Source organism: Olea europaea, unplaced genomic scaffold, assembly GCF_002742605.1.
Source record: "Olea europaea var. sylvestris unplaced genomic scaffold, O_europaea_v1 scaffold604, whole genome shotgun sequence".
In the NCBI taxonomy this organism is placed as follows: domain Eukaryota; kingdom Viridiplantae; phylum Streptophyta; class Magnoliopsida; order Lamiales; family Oleaceae; genus Olea; species Olea europaea.
Window position 1 is genome coordinate 331,882 of NW_019264389.1, and position 23,368 is coordinate 355,249.

General features: G+C 38.8%; 2 protein-coding genes across 2 annotated transcripts; one reads left to right on the forward strand and one right to left on the reverse strand.

The window, feature by feature from the left end:
* Nucleotides 1-5,757: 5,757 nt before the first annotated feature.
* On the forward strand, nt 5,758-6,108 carry LOC111389657 (uncharacterized mitochondrial protein AtMg00860-like). Its single transcript, XM_023014596.1, has 2 exons — nt 5,758-5,853; nt 5,920-6,108. Exons 1-2 carry the CDS (start codon nt 5,758-5,760, stop codon nt 6,106-6,108), a joined length of 285 nt encoding a protein of 94 aa, XP_022870364.1.
* Nucleotides 6,109-20,413: 14,305 nt separating this feature from the next.
* Nucleotides 20,414-22,352, reverse strand: LOC111389649 (MADS-box protein defh21-like). Its single transcript, XM_023014591.1, has 6 exons — nt 22,264-22,352; nt 21,970-22,137; nt 21,653-21,694; nt 21,525-21,566; nt 21,036-21,291; nt 20,414-20,733 (listed from the first exon to the last, which is right to left on the reverse strand). The coding sequence occupies exons 1-6, from the start codon at nt 22,324-22,326 to the stop codon at nt 20,729-20,731; spliced, it is 576 nt and encodes a 191-aa protein (XP_022870359.1). The 5' UTR covers nt 22,327-22,352; the 3' UTR covers nt 20,414-20,728.
* Nucleotides 22,353-23,368: the final 1,016 nt, after the last annotated feature.

Below are 23,368 nucleotides of genomic sequence, written 5' to 3' on the forward strand. Positions count from 1 at the left end.
AACATATCATATTTTTCCCAGTTACCTTAGACTTATATTTGCCGTCAATACCAAATAATGACCACAAGCAAAGTACATACATTGTTCACATAGAATAGTCCAACAAAATTTCCTAAGGTCACATGCAATTCTAACGGTGTAGAAAAATAGGTAACAAATTTACAAAAAATTTAAGGCAAATAATTAACATGTAATTTGTAGGTCTAGCAACAGACAATGGTTACCCCTTCATGGTAACTTCAAACCTAACATCACCCCACACAATGTCATAACAATAATTTTAACTGCAATAACAAAAGGCAAAAAATACGATACCGAACAGACCTAGTCTGAAGCTCCCTAAATATTGAAACATGCGAATTCACCACTTTAAATCATCACTATTCATCCTAAAGTCACCAACAATCGCAGCAACACAAAAATAGCACCGGCACCAGAACGTCCAAGGGCAAAATTGTCCAACTTTTACTGCATTGCTCAAAACTGAAATTCGACAACACTATAGGGTTCGTCTCACCACCAGCAACATTCTACCTGTTGAGGTCCTCGTCGAAAATCCCCTCCCGCACCTCCTCCAGATGCGTCTCCGCTTGCGCAGTCTACTAGTGGTCACTGTTTGTCCATATGATGAGTAGTTTCACCAAAAATCACGATTGTAGGTCCGAGCAAAAATTTGCAAATTTGGGCAGTTTTCTGTCCCATTTTCCGGCCTCGATTCAGACCACTTCCAACCCATTTTTAACCCCAAAAATGACAAATTTTGTAAACAACACAAGCACTTATACCAATTGTAGCGAAAATCCCACGATAAGTCTTGATTTCGGGCTCAGAATACAATCAAATGAACACCTATTTACCTCAACTCGACCCAAGAATTCTACATTCACTTTGGACTACCCAAACTCTCTCAAACTTCACAAAGGAGAAGGGATGTTGGTGGTTGATAAGTGTGTTTTTGCACACTTATTTGGTTACAAACATGACTTAAAAACGAGCAAAATGATTGAATTGTGACTTAATCTTGTACTTTTGTGAATTGTAGGAAACAACGATGAACATGGTGAAATTCAGGAGAAAAGACGCGAAAAAGGACTAAAGTGACGCAAAGTGAAAGTTCAGGGACCAAAAGTACAAATATCCAAAAGTTGATCCGATGAACAAATCGAGAAATCGATTAGGCCAATTACCAATTGATGATATCGTGGGGTGATGAAATGAAAAGAATGAAGAGAAGATGCTAAGAAGTGAAGGATACAAGTGGGAGGAACAAAACGCAATTTCTACCACAGTTGATAGTACTATGCGACCACATAGTATTATCCTCTATGCGGTCGCATAGTACCATACCAAAACCAAAGAGGCTTGAAAAGTTTCTTCTATGCGACCACATAAAATTGTTCTATGCGACGCATAAAATTGCTCTATGCGGTCGCATAGAGCAAAAATTGAGGAAAAATTTAGTTTCATTTTTCTTCCGAAACTCTTATGAAAACAACAATTCTAGGGTCCTATAAATACAAAAACTCGACCAGAACGAAGGGGACGTCGTTTTTACATGTTTTTGAAAGATTTTGAAGGAGAAACGAGGGAGAGAACATCGCGCCAAGTAAAGATTGGATTGAAGATTGATTCGGGTGATGTCGTTTCTTCAAACATTTTTAAGTTTTGTTCTTTTTAGCATGTTAGGCTAGATTTATCACTACTAGGAGATCGATGAACCTTGTAATACTGCATTTAATTGTTGTTTTGGATTTTTGACGTATGTGAACACAAATTCCGGAATTGATTGATTGATTTCGTTTTTATTTTCATATAATTATTGTGCACGTAATTATATGATTGTGGTGACCTGTTTTATGCATTCGAAAGAAGGGAAATAGGTTTGACATAGTATAAATCATCATAGGGTCTGACAGAGGATAGAAATATACCTCTATGCCTTGTGTGAATCATTGGATATTCGTGAATTTATAATGCATGTCAGTATATTAGTATTCGTTATAGAAATATAGTTGAATCATCTATTGGGATAGGTTTGGCATTACTCGAGAGAGATTGCTAAATTAAAATAGGAATATCGATTCATCTTTTGTGGAATTGTGTGTCAAATTTGCATAATTGACAATTGAATGGGTATTGCTTGGGAATTCGTGATCCTAGTGTGTTAGAACATCCATTAATTTTATAAAATTCTAGTTAAATTGCATCCAAGTTACTTTGAACTTAGTATAATCCCTCATCCATAATTGTATCAACGATTACATTTTGTTAGTTAAAGTACAAAATCGCAATTTGGTTGTCGTGTTTCAGTTAAGGTCATATTAGATTAATTCGAATTAATTCAATCCTCGTGGGATCGATACTTGGACTTATAGTCCATTTTACTACTTTTTAATGAACCGTACACTTGCGGTGGATTTAAAATCGGAATAAACAATTTTGCGAACAAGTTTTTGGCGCCATTGCCGGGGACTGAAATTTAGTTTTAATTTTATCTTTTGTGACACTAATTCGAACTTATCTAGATTAGTAATAGTTAGCTTACTAGGTTTAGTTTATTATTACTTCAATTTAATTTTGTATTGATTTTGCAATCTTAGGGCTTATATGCAAGGAGGACCTGATCAAGATTTGGTTCCCATAGATCCAGAGATCGAACGCACATTCTGTCATAGGCAAAGAGAAGCAAGAGCGGCACAACAAATGGCTAACGAACAAAATCGATCGACAATTCCACTCAATGAAGGTATGGTAGTTAAAGATGATGGGAATATAGTACTTAGGGACTTCATGGCTCCGTTGGTGGTCCAAAGTCAACCTAGCATTGTGTATCCTCCATTTGGGCAACTGAACTTTGAGCTGAAAACAAATGTGATTCAACTATTTCAGAATGGGCATCAATACCACGGGATGACTAGTAAGAACCCACATACACACATATCCCGATTTCTGGATATGTGCCAACACTTCAGGTACCAGGGTATCTCGGACGATGCTATAAGACTGCGGTTGTTTCCACACACCGTGCGGGATAAGGCACTTGAATGACTGGATTCGCTTCCCGTCGCAAGCATCAACACCTGGAACGAGCTAGCTCACAAGTTCTGCACTAAGTTCTTCTCACCAGCAAAGGTAGCCAAAATGCGGCATGATATCTCTATTTTCAACGAAGGTGAGTCCGAATCATTTGAAGAGGCATGGAATCGTTTCAAGAATATGTTGAGGAAGTGCCCGCAACATGGCTTTGACAAGAAGACAGATCCATTTTTCTACACTGGACTACTTCCATCCTTCAAGAGCATGGTGGATTCCTCATCTAAGGGGTCTATCTCCACGAGAACAATTGATGGAACATGGGAGCTATTTGAGAGAATGGTAACAACTTCAGCCATGTGGTCTACAGATCGAGTGGTTCAGAAGAGATCATCGGGGGTTTATGAAGTAAATATTTATTTCGCACTATCTGCAAAGATAGACTCTTTGTTCCATAAGGTTGAGAGCATTTCACAGTCCGCCACTGCTAAACAAGTCAAGAAGCCGAGTTGTGAAGAATGTGGAGCAGACCATAATACTGTTAATTGTCCAATTCTCACACAAGGGGTCGAACATGTAGATTTTGTGCAATGGGGTCAACGCCAACAAAACAACCCACATTCGGAAACCTTCAATCAGGGCTGGAGAAAACACCCAAACTTCTCGTGGAGCAATCAGAATCAAAACAGACCACAAGGTCAATATCAGCAGTAGGATAAAAAGCCACCATTGGAAGAGATGTTTGAAAAGTTCATGGTAACAACCAATCAATCTATGGAAGCCAACAATCAGTTTATACGAAAGACAGATGCAACTCTTCAAGACCAGAGTGCAGCAATCAAAAATTTGGAGACACAAATGGGATAGATGGCAATCTCCATTATGGGTAGAGCACCAGGAAATCTGTCTAGCAACATTGAAATCAACCCTAAGGAGCACGCAAAGGCTATAACAACCAGAAGTGGAGTACAACTATCGGAGATACATGTCAAAAGATCAGTAACTAGCAAGGAATCAACACCAACCTCGGATGACGAAATTGTGGAACAAACTGAACAAGCAACAAGGAATGTGGTCAAGGAGAATTCCAATACATCATGGGATGCCATTCCTATCAACTCTCATGAGCCTCTTATTCCGTTTCCGCTAAGATTGAAAAAGCACAAATTGGATCAGCAATACAGTAAATTTCTTGAAGTCTTCAAGAAACTACACATCAACATACCATTTGTTGAAGCACTTGTTCAGATACCAAGTTACGCAAAATTCCTGAAGGATATCCTCTCCAACAAGCAAAAGATAGAAGAACACGAAACAGTGATGCTAACTGAGGGGTGCAGTGCCAGAATCCAGAGAAAGTTGCCTCCAAAACTAAAGGATCCAGAGAGCTTTAATGTACCTTGCATTATTGGAAATTGTCATTTTGATAAAGCATTGTATGATTTAGGTGCAAGTATTAATTTAATGCCTCTTTCTGTTTTCAGAAAACTCAGCTTGGAAGAAGCTAAAGCCACAACGGTTACATTACGGTTAGCAGATCGATCCCTTACACATCCAAGAGGGATCATTGAAAACGTATTGGTAAAAGTGGAGAAGTTCATATTTCTAGCCGATTTTCTTATCTTGGATATGGAGGAAGATAAGGATGTTCCACTTATATTGGGGCGACCTTTCCTAGCTACTGGAAGAGCGATTGTTGATGTTCAGAAAGGGCAGCTTATATTGAGGCTTGGCGAAGAGCAAATCTCATTCAACGTGTTCAAGGCAATGAAATTCCCGACTGAGTCAAACAGCCGTTTCCAGATTAATGTAATTGACAGAATAATTCAAGATACATTTCGGCTACATCATCCTTCCGATGCTTACGAGGCGTGCATTGCACATTCTCAATCCACTCAAACTGATTCAAGTGAGATTGAAACATGTGTACGATTTTTGGAAACTAATCCGTCATACATGCGCAGACATTACTTCGAAGAGCTGGGAACCAGGACTACACAGTCAGTGCCATCTATTCAGCAACCTTCCAAATTGGAACTCAAGCAACTGCTACCACACCCGAGATATGCTTACCTGGGGGAATCTTCTACACTTCCGGTTATTATTTTGAGTCCTGTCAGTGAGGTGGAGGAAGAGAAGCTACTTCGGGTGCTAAGGGAAAATAAAACAGTCATTGGATGGTCGATTGCAAATATCAAGGGGATCAGTCCGTCGCTATGCATGCACAAAATACTCATGGAGGAAAAATTCAAACCAAGCATTGATGGTCAGCGGAGATTGAATCCACACATGAAGGAAGTGGTTAGGGCTGAGGTATTGAAGTTGCTTGACGTAGGCATCGTCTATCCAATATCAGATAGTGCTTGGATCAGTGCAGTACAAGTTGTTCCCAAGAAAGGGGATATCACAGTGATAGAAGACGAGAAAAATGAGTTGATTCCTACACGGACTTTGATTGGATGGAGAGTGTGCATCGATTACCGCAAACTAAACGTTGCTACTCGAAAGGATCACTTCCCACTACCGTTCATTGATTAGATACTGAAGAGACTAGCAGGGCATTCACATTATTATTTTCTGGATGGATATTCCCGGTATAATTAGATTCCAGTAGCACCTGACGATCAGGAGAAGACAACTTTCACTTGCCCCTACGGTACCTTTGCATACCGTAGGATGCCGTTTGGTTTATGCAATGCTCCTGCAACTTTTTAGTGCTGCATAATGGCAGATATGATTGAGAAATTCATCGAGGTCTTCATGGACGATTTCTCAGTATTCGGGTCTTCATTTGATGAGTGCTTGGAGCATTTAAGTCTTGTGCTATAGCGATGTACGGAGACTAACTTGGTATTGAATTGGGAGAAATGTCACTTTATGGTACAGGAAGACATCGTGCTAAGACACAGAATCTCAGCAAAGAGTACTGAAGTGGACAGAGCAAAGATTCAGGTGATCGATAAATTATCGCCACCTACATCCGTGCAAGGTGTTCATAGTTTCCTCGGGCATGCCGGTTTCTACAGAAGGTTCATCAAAGATTTCTCAAAGATTACTAAACCGTTGTGCTGTTAGTTGATGAAGGAATCCACATTTGAGTTCACAGATGAGTGTCTGCTCGCTTTTAACACCTTGAAGGAGAAGTTGATTTCAGCACCCGTGATCATTACACCAGATTGAAATCTGCCATTTGAATTAATGTGTGATGCCAGTGATTACGCTGTTGGGGCTATCTTGGGACAACAAAGAAATAAGATATTTTACGTGATTTACTATGAAAGTAAGACCTTGAACGACGCTCAACTCAATTATACCACTACAGAAAAAGAGCTCCTTGCCGTAGTCTACGCCTTTGACAAATTTCGGTCATATCTCGTGGGATCAAAGGTCATTGTTTACACAGATCACGCTGCTATCAAGTATTTAATGGAAAAGAAGGATGCAAGGCCCTGTCTCATTCGTTGGATACTGTTGCTTCAAGAGTTTGACTTGGAAATCATGGATAAGAAAGGTAGTGAAAATGTAGTGGCAGACCACTTATCTCGACTCGAGGCCACAGAACAGACAGAAACAGTGGAATGGAAATCAACGAAGTCTTCCCAGATGAACAGATTTTTGGTTTGGGGATGTACCCCGGTATGCAGACATCGTTAACTACTTAGCCAGGTCTATCATGCCGCCTGATTACTCCAATCACCAGAAGAAGAAATTTTTCTCTGAATTGAAATATTATTTGTGGGAGGATCCCATTCTATACAGGCGAGGGGCTGATCAAATTGTTCATCACTACGTACCTGAGGAAGAAGTGCCTTTGATATTAGAACATTGTCATTTATCTACATATGCAGGGCATTTTGGTGCTTTAAAAATAGCAGCGAAAATCCTTCAATCAGGTTTTTATTGGCCTACACTATTTAAAGATGCTTTTGAATTCGTGAAAAGGTGTGACCGATATCAACGCATTGAAAATATATCCAGGAGAAATGAAATGTCTTTGAATAGTATCCTGGAGGTGGAACTATTCGACGTCTGGGGGATCGACTTCATGGAGCCATTTCCCCCATCCTTCTCTAATCAGTATATATTAGTGACTATGGATTACGTATCAAAGTGGGTAGAGGCCGTTGCACTGCCTACCAATGATGGGAAGGTGGCGATTGAGTTTCTAAAAAAACATATTTTTACCCGTTTTGGAAAATCGAGGGCTATAATCAGTGACAGGGGCAAACATTTCTGCAATCGTCAGTTCGAACAATTGTTGGCTAAATATGGCGTTAAACATCATATAGCCACTGCATATCATCCCCAAACCAGCGGACAGGTCGAAGTGTCCAATAGACAATTGAAGCGAATACTCGAAGTCACAGTAAGCTCGTCACGAAAGGATTGGTCTAAGAAATTGGACGACGCCTTGTGGGCATATAGGATTGCATTCAAGACCCCTATAGGAATGTCACCATATCGACTGGTTTTCGGGAAAGCATGCCACTTACCTCGAGATAGAACATCACGCTTACTAGGCAATGAAGAAATTGAATTTGGATTTGAAGGCTGCGGGTGAAAAACGTCTCCTACAACTTAATGAGTTGGATGAGCTCAGAATGGAAGCCTACGAGAATTCAAGAATCTACAAAGAGGGCACCAAGAAATGGCATGACATGGACATTCAGAGGCGTGAATTTATGGAGGGGAAGAAAGTGCTACTCTACAACTCTAGGCTTAAGCTATTTCCTGGAAAACTGTAGTCTGGTCCGTATACTATTACACAAGTTTTTCCACATGGGGCAGTTGAAATCACTCACGACAGCAAGGGAACATTCAAGGTCAATAGACAGCGTCTGAAGCACTATTGGGGCGACGATTTTTCAAATGAAAAGTCTACCGTTCATCTTAGACCACCAGAATGAAGCAACACGGTAAAGTCGAGCTATTGACTATAATCTAGCGCTGGGTGGGAGGCAACCCACTGTATCCTTTTATTAGCTTATTTTTCACATTATTTTTAGAATTATTTCATTTCTGCATTTGCATTTTTTCTAGGTCATCGGTGAGTTTGGAATGATTTTGGGAGTTTAGGGAGTAGAGTTCATGCATTTCTACATAAAAGAACGTTTTTATTTATTAAAAAAAAATTGTCTATGTGACCGCATAGACACTTATCGAAAGTTAAAAGGGGGAAAAATCTATTACTATGCGACCGCATAGTATTGTACTATGCGGCTGCGTAGTAGAGTTCGGTCATGGGTTAAAACCATGACCGGACCATTTTTCCCCCACATTTTTTCCCTATTCCCTTAGACATCGCACAACAACCTTCACACATGCCTCTCACGCACATTACACGGTCATTCTCCCCCCCATTGGCGTGCTACTTCATTACTCCACACTTCCATTGAGACTTCAAGGTAATCTCTCCTTCCTTCCTCTCTATGATTTTCTTTAAATTTGTTTCGTAATGAACTATGCATATTTCAAGCTTGTTGTGGAGTTTGGGCAATAAGTAGTCGATGGTTTTGTACATTTTGGTGTTTAGATTGTGTTGTGAATAGGAGGGACATTATCAAATATGTATTCTATAGGGTTTACAAAGCTTGCATGCTACATGTTCGATGAATTGCCCACGTGAAATTTTTATTACATTTTGCCCGTTTCCGTATTAGACATTTTGAATATACGCATTCTCATATACGTGATGCCTACATGTCATCGAAATTAAGCTCGAAACACGCACCTCCCAACCTCACACATTAAGGCACATGTGTTAGGTTCACGTCACCTCATCGCACCCACTTCGTCCCTTGCGTTACGTACCCGTACGACGTCCAATGAGCTTGAAAATTGAATATGTGTCACTCCACACTACGTACTTTCATATGCCCGGAGGTCGGGACAACTTCAAGTTTTTTTCGATGATGTTCGGGGGCGAACATGCACACTTAATCATCAAGGTACTCGTTTACTTTGGTCGTTTGGACCTCCGTGTGTGTGTAACTTGTCATTTTGCTTTCCTTAAATATTCTTGTGAATGTTTTCTTGACATTTACATATTATCACATTCACAACCACCTGAGAGACCATGTATCACAACACTTCCATCTTGCAACGCATAAGCACATGGCTAGATCACGGCATGTCACGGCACCCTACGTCCCCTACTTTCCACCATTAATTGGCACACCAAACGAAGTCCATTTGCTTTGAAATATGAATATGTGGTAGATCTCATTGAATACTCTCATATGCCTGGAGCTTATCCGGGGGAATATCGATATTTTTCAACGATGTCCGGGGCCGAACATACGCACTCGGTCATGGATATGATTTTTTTTTTCATGTGGTGGCCTCACTTTCCAATTTTTCACCTCAGCATTCTTTTTACACTTCCCTCTTTGTCATATTCTGATAAGTGCACACCATGGTGTTCTATATGCATGTTGAAGCAAGTTTGGAAAATTTGTGAACTATTTGTCTCGCTTACCTCTTTCCCCCTATCATTTTTTTTAATACTGCAGTTTACTGACTAGTATTTCTTTGCCTTTGCAGGATGCCCCCAAAGCGTACATCAAAGGGAAAGGAGAAAGTTGGTTTCACATCTGGCACAGCCCGGACTAGGGAACCCGAAGGGGGTGTCCGGCTCTTTCTTTCTTCCGACCAAGCAGCCCGCTATGCTAATGTTGTCCGGGAATGGGCGCTCATCCCTGAAAGACCAGTTAAGTTGGAGGATTTTCGGGGTTTTAAATTGGTTTATCTAGTCCACAACTGCGGGTGGGAGAAGGTGATTGAAAGACCACACTCCGTCTATGAAAATTTGGTGCGGGAGTTCTATGCGAATTTCAATGCTGAAATAGACACACCGGGATCCGACCATCTGTATCAGACTTGGGCTCGGGGCAAATGGATCATGTTTTCACCTGAGGTAATACATGACTACTATCAGCTCACTTGGATAAATGTAGTCCCGGTCCCCGCATGATTTCAACTGGGTTGAAGTTGCTGAAGTTTTATTGGGACGGGAAAATGCTTGGCCACTCCCTATTGCTGATTGGTATCAGATTGACCTCACTCCGTCTATAGCCATCCTATGGTTGTTCATCTGCCACAACATCGAGCCAATCTCCCATAGGACGACATTCACAGATCAGAAGGCAGGTTTCATTTACCACTTAGTTCGGGGGAACAAGATTGACTTGGCCACTTACATTTACGATCAGATACACGTTATAGGTGCATGGGGTGACAGGTACACATCACTGATTTTTTCTAGCCTGATAAGTGGAATTTGTAGAGCTGCTGGCATACAAGTTCAGCCAGGGAAGGCACCGGAGAAACCAAGTCATTTTATCAAACGCCTCACACTCGAGACCCAGGACCGTGCCAGGATTAAACATCAACAGAAATTGAAAAACGAGTGTCGGCGACAGCAACAGGCTGCAGAGGGACAAGCAGATGCGAACTTTGACGTGCCACAGGCTCCACCACCACCAGCTGACGTGGACACCCAGTTATTGCGGCAGATGATTGCTACTATGACTGGACACGGTCGAGACATGCAGCAGCTTCAGCAATCCTTTGGGGCACTGACTACCACCATCCAGCAGGTGCAGACAGATATGGCATCTGCACGAAACTTTGCGTCCACTGCCAGTAGTGAATCCATCGAAGCACACCGACAGATGAGTACCTTTGACGGGCGTCTGGGCATGTACGTTGGCCGGATGGATGGTATACAGTGGCGGGTGAACGAGTCTTGGGACCGTCTAGGGGGTTTGGAGACGAAGGTTCAGGCCATGCAGATGGAGCAGACCCAGCAGTCTGCCATGTTGAGAGAGATCTTGTCTCGCCTTCCCTCCCCTCCTGGCGATGATGATGCCAGGCCCAGCTTTCCATCCCAGTCATCGTTTTGATCAGGGGAGTATTGTTTATCCCATTTTGACTTTTCTTCTTCATTTTGTCCTTAAAATTATGTCGTTAATCTTTTGTTAATCTTACATTGAGGACAATGTATTAACTAAGTTTGGAGAGGGTGACATAATTTTAAATCTTTATCTGTGTTCATTATTCTCTGTTTTTCATTACTGCATAATGTATGCATGATGAGTGTCAAAAAAAAATTCTTTGCATTTTATTCAGTTGGTTTTAATTCTCTTCATGCATGCTTGTGTGTGCTTAATAACCTTGTTCGCTATGATGTTATTATTGGACTAGTTTAAACTGTAAAACTTTGGATCTGGTGTTAATTAGACTAACTGATACTTGTTGATGCAACACTTGACATTATCTATACACGCTATTCATGCTTGACATGTTAGGTGAATGACTGAATTTTGAGCATAAAGTAGTAAAAGAATGATAACCCTCTATTGAATTAACCCATTAACTACCTTAAGACAATTTGGTGATGGTTGAGCTATTATAGGGGAGCATTGAGATGAGCGGGGGCCCCGTGTATGAAATTTTATTGTGTGGATTGCCTAAACTAGTGAGGTGAAGATTAGGTGAAAGTCTTAAATTGGGGGTTGGTTTTAGAAACTAAATGTCTAGAAAAATGACAAAGGGCACAATTTTTATATGTGAGAATAAAACACTTTTTTTCATGCCTTTATGATTCGAGCAAGTAAGCCTGTAAGGATATTTCAAAATCTGGTGCCCTAAAGCTAACTGGTTTGGAGTCACCGGCCCAAAGCTCCTTACATGGGTCATATAGAAAGCAAGAGGGAAATGAGTTAATAAAAAGTCATCTTATCGAACCTTTATAACTTGAGTGAATAAGCCTGCAAGGGTTTAAAATCTGGTGCCCTACAGCCAACTGGTTTGGAAGTCACCGGCCTAAAGCTCGTTACATGGGTTATATAGAAAACAAATGAGAAGATGAAAATCAATCAGAAATTAAATAAAGGTGAGAAAAAACAAAAGAGAGACAAAATATTATGAAAAGCCCTTAGACATTTGGTTGAAGAGACTGTACCTCTGAGGCGAGACAAGTAATCTAGTTTGATCTTGAGTGTCAAAGCAATCAATTCTAGGAGAGCCTTCACTTTTTGAAATGTAAACTTGTGATAGTGATGCTAAATCCGAATTACGAGAGGATGAGGACTACAACTATATAAATTCCTAATCTTAAAGCACAACCCTGGGATAATTAAGTGAAAAGAATAAGTTTGGGGGTTGTGTATCTCTCGAGAAAGTAAAGATATATTTGACCACTTGGGATCGGGACTCAGATTCATCATAAATCTGATATGTTCGCATGAATTCACACACGCACGTCAATTTGCATTAAACATGTAAAGGTTGATGTCATGTTTGCACAGATAAACTTTTAAATACTCAGTCCAATCCTGAGCCACAACAGGGTATTAAGCCATGTTTGTTCAGAATTAAGTCACTATCCTATTTGAGGACAAACAATAGTTCAAGTTTGGGGGTTTGATAAGTGTGTTTTTGCACACTTATTTAGGTCACAAACATGACATAAAAACGAGCAAAATAATTGAATTGTGACTTAATCTTGTACATTTGTGAATTGTAGGAAACAACGATGAACATGGTGAAATTCAGGAGAAAAGACGCAAAAAAGGACTAAAGTGACGTAAAGTGAAAGTTCAAGGACCAAAAGTGCAAATATCCAAAAGTTGATCCGATGAACAAATCGAGAAATCGATTAGGCCAATTACCAATTGACGATATCGTGGGGTGATGAAATAAAAAGAATGAAGAGAAGATGTTAAGAAGTGAATGATGCAAGTGGGAAGACCAAAACGCAATTTCTACCATAGTTGATAGTACTATGCGACCACATAGTATTATCCTCTATGTGGTTGCATAGTACCATACCGAAACTAAAGAGGTTTGAAAAGTTTCTTCTATGCGACCGCATAGAATTGCTCTATGCGGTCGCATAGAGCAAAAATTGATGAAAAATTTAGTTTCCTTTTTCTTTTGAGACTCGTATGGAAACAACAGTTTTAGGGTCCTATAAATACAAAAACTCGACCAGAACGAAGGGGACGTCATTTTTACATATTTTTGGGAGATTTTGAAGGAGAAACGAGGGAGAGAACATCGCGCCAAGTGAAGATCGGATTGAAGATTGATTCGAGTGATGTCGTTTCTTCAAATATTTTTAAGTATTGTTCTTTTTAAAATGTTAGGCTAGATTTATCACTACTAGGAGATCGATGAACCTTGTAATACTGCGTTTAATTGTTGTTTTGGATTTTTGACGTATGTGAACACAAATTCCGGAATTGATTGATTGATTTCGTTTTTATTTTCATATAATTATTGTGCACTTAATTAAATGATTGTGGTGACCTATTTTATGCATTCGAAAGAAGGGAAATAGGCTCGACATAGTATAAATCATCATAGGGTCCGATAGAGGATAGAAATATACCTCTATGCCTTGTGTGAATTATTGGATATTCGTGAATTTATAATGCATGTCGGTATATTAGTATTCGTCATAGAAATATAGTCGAATCATATATTGGGATAGGTTTGGCATTACTCGAGAGAGATTGCTAAATTAAAATAGGAATATCGATTCATCTTTTGTGAAATTGTGTGTACAAATTTGCATAATTGACAATTGAACGGGTATTGTTTGGGAATTCGTGATCCTAGTGTGTTAGAACATCCATTAATTTTATAAAATTTTAGTTAAATTGCATCCAAGTTACTTTGAATTTAGTATAATCCATCATCCATAATTTTATCAACGATTACATTTTGTTAGTTAAAGTACAAAATCGCAATTTGGTTGTCGTGTTTCGGTTAAAGTCATATTAGATTAATTCGAACTAATTCAATCCTCGTGGGATTGATATTTGGACTTATAGTCCATTTTACTACTTTTTAACGAACCGTACACTTGCGGTGGATTTAAAATCGGAATAAACAATTTTGTGAACAGTGGTAATGGGAAAAAGAAGAAGCAACAATGGTGGAGTTACTCCAACAACCTCCTACCAGCTCTCTCTCTTGGCTCTTCCCCCTCTCAACACACACACACGCCCACCACCATAAAAACTGCTGCAAGAAGGTGGCTTATATATGGTTAGTTTAGGTCACTCCAATTGGGCCAAAGGTTCACTAAGTGGGCTACCAATTAACCAAACTAATGGGCTAATATCCAACTTCATATTAATCACTAAATGGTAAAACTAACCAAAGAACCATCCAACCCCAATCCGAGCCAACCAAAAGTGTAGTTCGTTTTCGAGTCGAGCCAAGTCCATAGTGTCGATAAATAATCCGACAACTATTTTAAATAATCGCCCGGATTATTGGGTATCAAAACCTAACACAATGAATTTAATCTGTTGGTAAATCAATGACTACTTAATTTTTGTTAATTACCAACGAATGTAGCTATTTGAAATATGTATCTGTAATTCGCTGACGAAATAGTAAATGCATCTGTAATTACATGTGAACATATTTGTTGTTAATACGTCGATAACTATTGGTGCTTTAATTAGTTCATCGGTGAGCCACGGGCTTTCACCATTGTTATTAACCGACATTGATAATCATTGTTATATGTTACAAACGAAAGTTAAAGCATCAGGGATGGAAAATCCCATAGCCCATGTCGCATATTTTAGTAGCGAGTGAAACAAATTAATGTGAAAACAATTTAATGCTAATACTTACCAATGGTATATTTCTTCGTTTACTTTCTCCAAAAAACTGGCCTAAAATATGATCAGCATAGAAAATTAGTTAAACAGTAAACCCAACACAGATAAACAGAGAAAGTTGTATATCAGAAATGATCTTCTTCTTCAGATTTTCCCCTTGCTCATGCAGGAGCTGATCCTGAAAACAAATACAAATTTAAGGCAAATAAGCATTCTGATATTCTTACAAGGAAGTGTAATTAAATTGGCACAACATAACTAATAAATAATCTGAACATAATTAGACCAAAACTATAACAATTAGAAAACTAAAGGACTTGCAAATTAATGTGCTTACCACATCTCAGACAGAAAGCAAAAAAATATAAAAAGGCTGTGATTTTCTGAATGCCGACCGACTTAAATATTAGTAGCTGGGAATAGGAGTCCTTGTCCTGGATTGTTTTTGAGGAAGCGAAGAACTCGAATGGCAGCATCAAGATGGGGCTATCGTGGGCAGTGCATAAATTGACTCAAAATGTTGATGGCATATGTGATGTCAGGTTTTGTGACTGTGAGATAAAGTAAACATCCGATCAATCGGTGATAGAGGCTAGCATCAGTTAGAATGTCGCCTACATCAACTTGAAGTTTATGATTCTGTTCCATGGGTGAGGTAAGGGGCTTGGAGCCGAGATAACCACTATCAGATAAAATGTCTAGGGTGTACTTGCGTTGATTAATAAAAATGCCACGAGGTGAGCGAGCAACTTCGATTCCCAAAAAATACTTGAGTGGACTAAGATCTTTGAGTTTGACTTTGCTAGCAAGAAAAGTCTTGACATCAAGGAGTAAGTTATTATCATCATTGGCTAAAAGAATATCATCTAAATAGACAAGGAGCATGGCAAAGGATGAACCATGTGAAAGAGTGAATAATGAGTGGTCTGCCGTGGATGGATTGAAACCAGCAGTTTGCAAAACTAAAGAGAGTTTATAAAACCAATTGTGGGAGGCTTGTTTAAGCCATAGATGGATTTGTGTAGTCGACAGACACGAGTTTTTCCCTTTTTACAATATCTAGGAGGGGGTTTCATGTAGACTTCTTCGTCGAGATCCCCATGAAGAAAAGCATTGTGCACATCAAGTTGGTATAGGAACCAATTTTTAGCCACGGTGATGGACAAAAGACAGTGAACTGTAACAAGTTTGGCGACAGGAGCAAATGTGTCATGATAGTCCAATCCCTCAATTTGAGTGTAACCCTTAGCCACAAGGCGAGCTTTGTAACTTTCAATAGTACCATTCGCTTTCAATTTTGTTTTGTAAACCCATTTGCACCCAATAGGGTGTTTGCCAGGGGGAAGGGCAGTGAGGGACCTAGTGCCATTAGATTCTAAAGCTATGATTTTGGAGTTCATTGCTTGTCGCCAATGGGCATGACGTGAGGCTTCAGTGTATGAGATGAGATCTGCAATGTTAGTGATATGGGAGAGGAAAAAGCGGTGTTTATGAGAAAATCGCTCATAGCTAAAAAAGGAATGGAGGGAGTAGGACAAACCTGAAGAAGGTCGCAGCGGAGATGAAGTCACGCCATTTATATGTGGAAGGGTAGGACATATGTAATCATGGAGGTGAGGGGGAGGGTGTCGAGTTCGAGTGGGACGAGGTGGTGGTGATGGATCTCAGGGGGGAGAGGCTAGCGGGGCAGCAGGTTCGGTGGTGGTATGGGAGGGAGGTTTGGCTGATAGTGTGTGACGAATGTCAAGAATATTAGTGGGTATGACAATGGTGGATGAGGGTGTTGAAGTAGGGAAGGATAAATGAAATATGTGTTCGTGAAATTGGACATCATGGAGATAAATGTAGTGGCAGTGTCTAAGTCATAGAGAAGATAACCATGATGATTTAAGGGATAGTCAATAAAGACACATCGACGGGCACAAGGGGAGAATTTGTCGCGATTACGACGTAGGGTAGATGCATAGCACAGACAACCTAGGACACGTAAATGATCATAGGAAGGAGTCATGTGATGGAGTAATTCATAGGGTGTTTGTGCATTAAGACAGCGAAAGGCGTTCTATTGATTAAGTAGGTAGCAGTGAGGATGCAATTGCCCCAAAATTTGAAGGGAAGGTGGGCTTGAAAGCGAAGTCAACGGGCAACGTTGAGTAAATGACGGTGCTTGCGTTCGGCAACACCATTTTGTTGAGGTGTTTCAACACAAGTACATTCATGGAGAATGCCATTATTGTTGAAAATTTTTTGAAGATTATGGGCTAAAAATTCTTGGTTGTTATCAATGCGCACATGTTTGATCATACAATTGAATTGAGTTTGGACATAAGCAAAAAAATGGCGGAAGCATGTGTAGGTATCTGATTTTAATTTCATTAAATATGTCCAAGTGCAGTGGGAATAGTCATCGACGATTGTTAAGAAATAATGTGCACCAGATAAAGTAGCAGTGGGATAACCTCCCCATATATCACAAAATATGTGATTACATGTAAAAGTACTTTTGTTGATAGGAGAGTGAAATATTAAACGCGACAATTTGTCTCGAGTACAAACATCACAAGATTGTATGGAATGAAAAATATTTAAGGACTTATTAGGAGTGTGAAGAGATGGATGACCTAGATGTTGGTGCCATATGTGGTCACATGAAGTGGACACGGAAGCTAAACTGGATGGTGGAGTAAAAAAACAGAGACCATGGCAGACTTTACCCACTCCAATCGGCTTCTTCGTCTTGATGTCCTGAAAAACACAAAAGGAAGGGAAAAAAAGGGCAGGGCATTGTGACGATTGAGTAAGTTGTGAAATAGATAAAAGATTGTAACGAAAGTTAGGAAGATAAAGAACATGATGGAGAGTGATATGTGAAGATAAAGAAACTGAACCAACACGGGTGACAACTACTAAGTCACCATTGGGGAGAGTGACTGAGCGTGGATGAGTGATAGGATGAATTGTGGTGAAGGCATCGAGTGAGGAACACATATGGTCGGAGGCACCTGTGTCAATGATCCAAGGACGAGTAATAGAATTCAGGTGAGTGGAGAGAGCAATGGAATTACCAATAAAATTTGCAGTAGATGGTACTGTTGGCTGAAACTGTTGCCTCTGTTCTGGATTGAGACAAGAGCCAAAATATCATTGGAGGATGGAGTAGCACTGGCCTGAGCGGACTAGTTAGCATTGGTTTAACGAGGGCGACGCCAACCGGTGGGGTAATCGATAATACGGGAGCAAGTTGTCTTCCAATGGCCATCTTCACCACAATGAGTGCATTTGGGACGACCGCGCCCATGATTGGAAGGTTTGCACCGCTGTAAAAAAGAGGGACGTGTAGCAAGAGCTACACTTTTCGGAGGCGGCCGAGAGATGTGAAGGAGGCGCTGTGTTTCTTCTTAGTGAAAGATGGAGTAAACCTTCACTAGAGAAGAAAGTGGATCCATTGCTAAGACTTGAGTCCGTAGAGCGGCAAAGGAGTCATGTAAACCAGTTATAAGCTGGAAAACACGTTTAGCAGATTGTGAGGCTTTAAGGTCCTTTAGTGCACCACATGAACATGATGGAGGAGGAGATAAGGCTTCGAGTTCATCCCAAAGATACTTGATTCGGTGATAGTATTCAGTAATGGTGGAGCTACCTTGTTGGAGAGTGGAGAGATCTCGTCGGAGACGAAATAGATGAGGATTGTTACTTTGAGAAAAACGCCCTTCAAGATCTGTCCAAATATCACGGGGGCTGTCATAATAAACCTAGCTGCCGTGGAGAGATTTGTCAATGCTGTTGAGGATCCAAGAGAACGGCATGTCATTGCACCTATCCCACAGTTGAGATTCGACAAGGGAGCTGGTTGGTTTGGTGAGTGAACCGTCCACAAAGCCAAGTTTATTTTTGCCATTGAGGGCTTTCTTCATGGAGCGATGCCAAGTGTGATAATTTTCAGCAGTCAGTAAGGTGGAGACAAGCAGGTAGCCTGGGTGATCTGAGGAGTGTAAGAAATATGGAGAAGATACATCACCAATGAGTTGAGCTATGGTAGGGAGGGTAGCAGAAACTTCATGAGGATTATTGACTAGAGGGCTGTTGGAATTGTTAGACATGGTGGATCAAAAAAAATTAAATAAATAAAGGAAGATGGCGCAGACAAAGAATCATAAGGCTCTGATACCATGTAAAGTGATAAAGAATTGGATTTTCTGTATTAATTCTGTGATGTACAGCCACCTATTTATACAAGCATAATGGCAGACTCTATGGAAAGAAAGATATGCAGCCTGATTATTTGCAATAAGCAACCTGATTATGTGCAGTAGCCTGATTAAGTGCAATTTCCTATACAAATGAAATGTCTAATGAAAGTAAATATACATCTCATATTTTGACATTAAATACACGGATCTTTGACAGAAAATGTCAAATTTAACTTTGTGGAAAAATATATAAAGGGTGCATTCTTTGTGGCTATTTAATACTACATATTAGTTGACATTTAACCAACCAGTAAAGGAAAAACAAATTGGTGACCTTTATTAAAAGAATTATGCTAATTGTACATAAAAATGATACATAAAGAATGATATAAAATGACATAGAGGGAAAAAAATTGGATAAAAAATTTGATTGTATTTTCAACTGATAAATGATAGAGCAGCATGTGTTATTATGTGATCCATTAGATTAAATTTGATGTACATGTAGTAAGATTATTATTAAAAAAAGGGTAGCATTTGTGGCTTTGTCATTAATATGCAGCCAACTTAAGAAATTCAAAGGACGGAAAATTTTGGGGATGATAATGGAGAGAAAAATAAAAATAGAATTTTGAGATTATGTCCATTGATTTTCCTTTAATATAATTCAATTTTTTGAGCTGTATTTTTCCAAAATAAAATCTAAATATGCAAAATTTTTCAAAACTCCATGTTAAACTGAAGACAACTCGCAACTGTTTGATGGGCTAGAGGACTATAACTGAGAAGTTATAATAGTTGGCTTATTAACCAACTTCTAAAATGAAGGAATTGACAAAAAATAGCTCCATAATATTTTTTCTTTAAGAAAACACGAGTGAGGGCAAATCGTCCCCGGCCATAGATAGATAAATTAAACAATGTCGCCCACAATTTCTGATGAAATAAATAACAGAATATTATCGACGCAACTGTTGAGATGTAGGGGTAGTAGTAGCAAAGAAGACAAGCTCATGACCACATATATTTCAATAAGAGAACAAAGCAACACGTACCAATAGTTAAATTGATCAACAATGATTTTGGATCATGCGACGTGCATTATATTCCACCTCTACAATAGATAATCCACACTCTTTTCCAAAGGCTACACCATAATGCAAAGCTAATGAGAAATACGGTCTTTAATAACAACTCCGACGCCAATAAACCCTTCCTCAGGCCGAGTTGCTGGAGTATTGAGAAGTCTGATCCGTTCAAATTAGAGATTTATGTAGATTCTACGGGATGTCATTACAATTTTTTTTCCATTCAACTTTCGATGGTATAGAATAGTGGCTTAGTTGTGCCTTGTGATGGAGAAATCAGGTATTATTAAGATGGAAATTAAACAAAAAAACACATTTAAGAAAGGTGGAAAGCATGCAAATTATCTAACTTTGACATGGAGATATAGTGATGAAGAATAAAAGTATTGGGCTCCTCCAAGTTGGTAAATAGAATGGTAACCTGTACCCCGTTGAAAACAAGCCTCGTGCTAGTAACCACAGTAATTCTAGCCTCAACAGCCAATGATTTAGGATTAAATAATAGTTTTGTGGGGAAACTTCATGGTAAATCCCCTTCGACTGCTCCCCAATACAACATCCAAATCAAGAAAAACATCATATTACTCTAAAAAATGAAATCAGCAAACAAATTTATCTAACGCATTCCAATGTCATGCACAAAGGATTAATGTAAAATTTTTATATAAGTTTAAGAACAGAAGTTGTTCAAAAACGAAAGAAAAGAAGAGTGTCAGGATTATTTCTTGTCTTGATCAACCAGCAACTGTCCCTCTCATCCAAATGCCTACAATCACACTGCATATTCAAATTGAAAAATGTATTTTAGTACGAGTGTATGTTCAACTATTGGAAACCTAATGGCTCAAAATACCTTTAAAACTCTGGTCACACGTGATCCAACTCGGTTTTATGCTAATTGGTGGTAACATAAACACACGCACTAGTGACTTGTTTGGTATACTGGAGTAAAGTAATTGATACTATTAAAAAGGTTAAAACCTTAACAATTATACGATACAATACAATGCACGATACATACTCTGAAAGTTCAAAGCCGAGAAAAGTTAAAGAATTGTTCAGAAAACGGTTCTTCATACCGTAGTGAAAGCATTGCAGCCCGGATTCTTGAAGGTTAGGGTGGGTAGGCTGGAGGCGATAGGAATGTGTATCAAGAGGTACAGTACCAAGTTGAAGAAAAGGCATAGCACTTGCAGACGGATGCAAATCTTGTCCAAAAACTTGAAGCTGATTCAACAAAGGCTGCTCTTCCAGTAATTTGAGTTCTGTCATTGCTTGTTGTTGATGTTGATGCTCCATTGCTTCTGCTTGCCTCTGAATGTGATTGTTCATAAGCTAATCAAGAAAAGTTGCAGTATCAGTGAAATCGACTTTCGATAACAAAAAATTCCAATTATGACGAACTTTCTAGTTTCCCAATGTAATGGGATTATAATTTAAATCCAATTGAGCATTTAAATTATGAATGATGGGGAAACAATTCAAAACATCAAACAAATTATCTGAGATAGAATAGTACTGTATATGCAAGTAGTAAATGTTAGAAATAATTTAACATTAAAATTTACCCAATGGTAAATATCTTGATTTTCCTTCTCCAGCAAATTTTCCTGAAATAGCAGCATAGTGAAATAGTTAAACAATAAAACCGCACATACACGCGCGCACACACAAAGAGAGGTAGATCCCAACTTACTGTCGTCTTCAGATTTTCAAGTTGCTCATCCAGAAGCTGAAACTGAAAACAAGTATATATATAAGTTATTTTGTGAAGAAAAGACAGATGATCCAGATACCAAATTGTTTTTAAGTAGGCGTAACAAATATTCAGCACAAAATAGTTGAGCAAAACAACGCAGCAACAAGTATGAGGGATACTAATTATTTGTAAATTAATTTGCTTTAAACACTACTTTGTAGACAGACTTTTCATCTAAGCTGCAGCAAAATGAAGGGAAACTTTGACGGTGAAAATGTCGAAGTAATGTGGAATTAGGGGGAAAGAAGTGTCACCTTTCTTGCTCGAACCTTGGCAATAGAGATCTCAAGCTGGCGCTCAAGTTCAACCAATTCCTCCAAATGTAAAGAACTCATATCAGTATTTCCTTGGTACCTTTGCACACTCAGTTGAATGTCAGTAATTTTCCTTTTCATTCTTTCCATCTCTGCGTTGAATTGCTCCTGCACGATTTCACAATATCAAAAGATATCATGCGAGAGAAATAATTATGCGGAGAAAAAGATGGTCCTGATTGCTAAGAAGAATCTAATTATTATAAGCAATAACAAAAAGTTCACTTTGTTTACATTGCATGATACTTCTCCCATCCCGGTGTCACGCTGCAATATAGAAGTCCCTTTAGCTTGCATATATCGTTCTATGGTCTGCCTCAAGCTGCAGTAATGAGAAAGGCATTATGATCAACAATTTACACACGAAAGAAAGATTAAAAAAAAATGTATGCAAATTACAATCATATCTAGGAGATTTTTAAGATTAATATTTAATCAATTTTTTTCTGGTTAAACTATTGTCATTTTCCTCTCTTTCGAGATTATTTTCAGAGTCTCGGAATTATTAAGCTGTCAGATAATGTGTTCCCAGAAAATGACAGCAAATAGTAAAGCAAAAACAAAAGTTGTGAGAGTATAGAAAGATTGAACAGATGGTCAAAATTAACAGTTGTTCTTTGTTTCTCATTTACTATAATTATTGAGCCTCTTGTCAACATAAACCGGAGGCTTCTCATGTCTCTACATTTATTCATGAGATTTCCTGCACAAAAACAAAATCAAGGGTCATTCTCATTTTCATTAACATTTCTGTCGGTGCCATTAATTATTTCTTTCAATATTGGTCATTAGAGTAAAAAGTCGACTTAAACCGAGGCTTCTGTCACTGCAATAGGTTGGTATCATCAGATCACTAGGTACTCCCTATACTATATCTTTACTCTTCTTAATAATTGCTATACTTAATATTGCTGCTTATAATATTTAATTAAGAGTGATTAACAATCTTTCTTTACACTCTCATCATTAGAGTAAACTTCTAATTAAAATTCAAAATTCAGAAATCAGAGTGGAAATTTAGAAAACCCTATTTTCCAAGATGAAAATGAAAGTCAAATGAGACAGTGATGCGTAATGGTCCAGACCACATATGCTGAGGCATGTTAATTATCATGTTCAAGAGAGAGAAGAATCTAGGGAGAGAAAAGGAACCCTAGACATTAAGAGAACACTTAAAAAATCTTCAAATAAACAATTCATACCTAAGTAATTACTTAGATATGAGTTGTCAGAAACTAGAAAATATTAACCTAGTCACCATTTCTAATACCGAAATAAAATTTGTCAAAAATGATAATTTTCAAAAATTAAGGTACTGGAAAATCCTTCTACCTCAAAG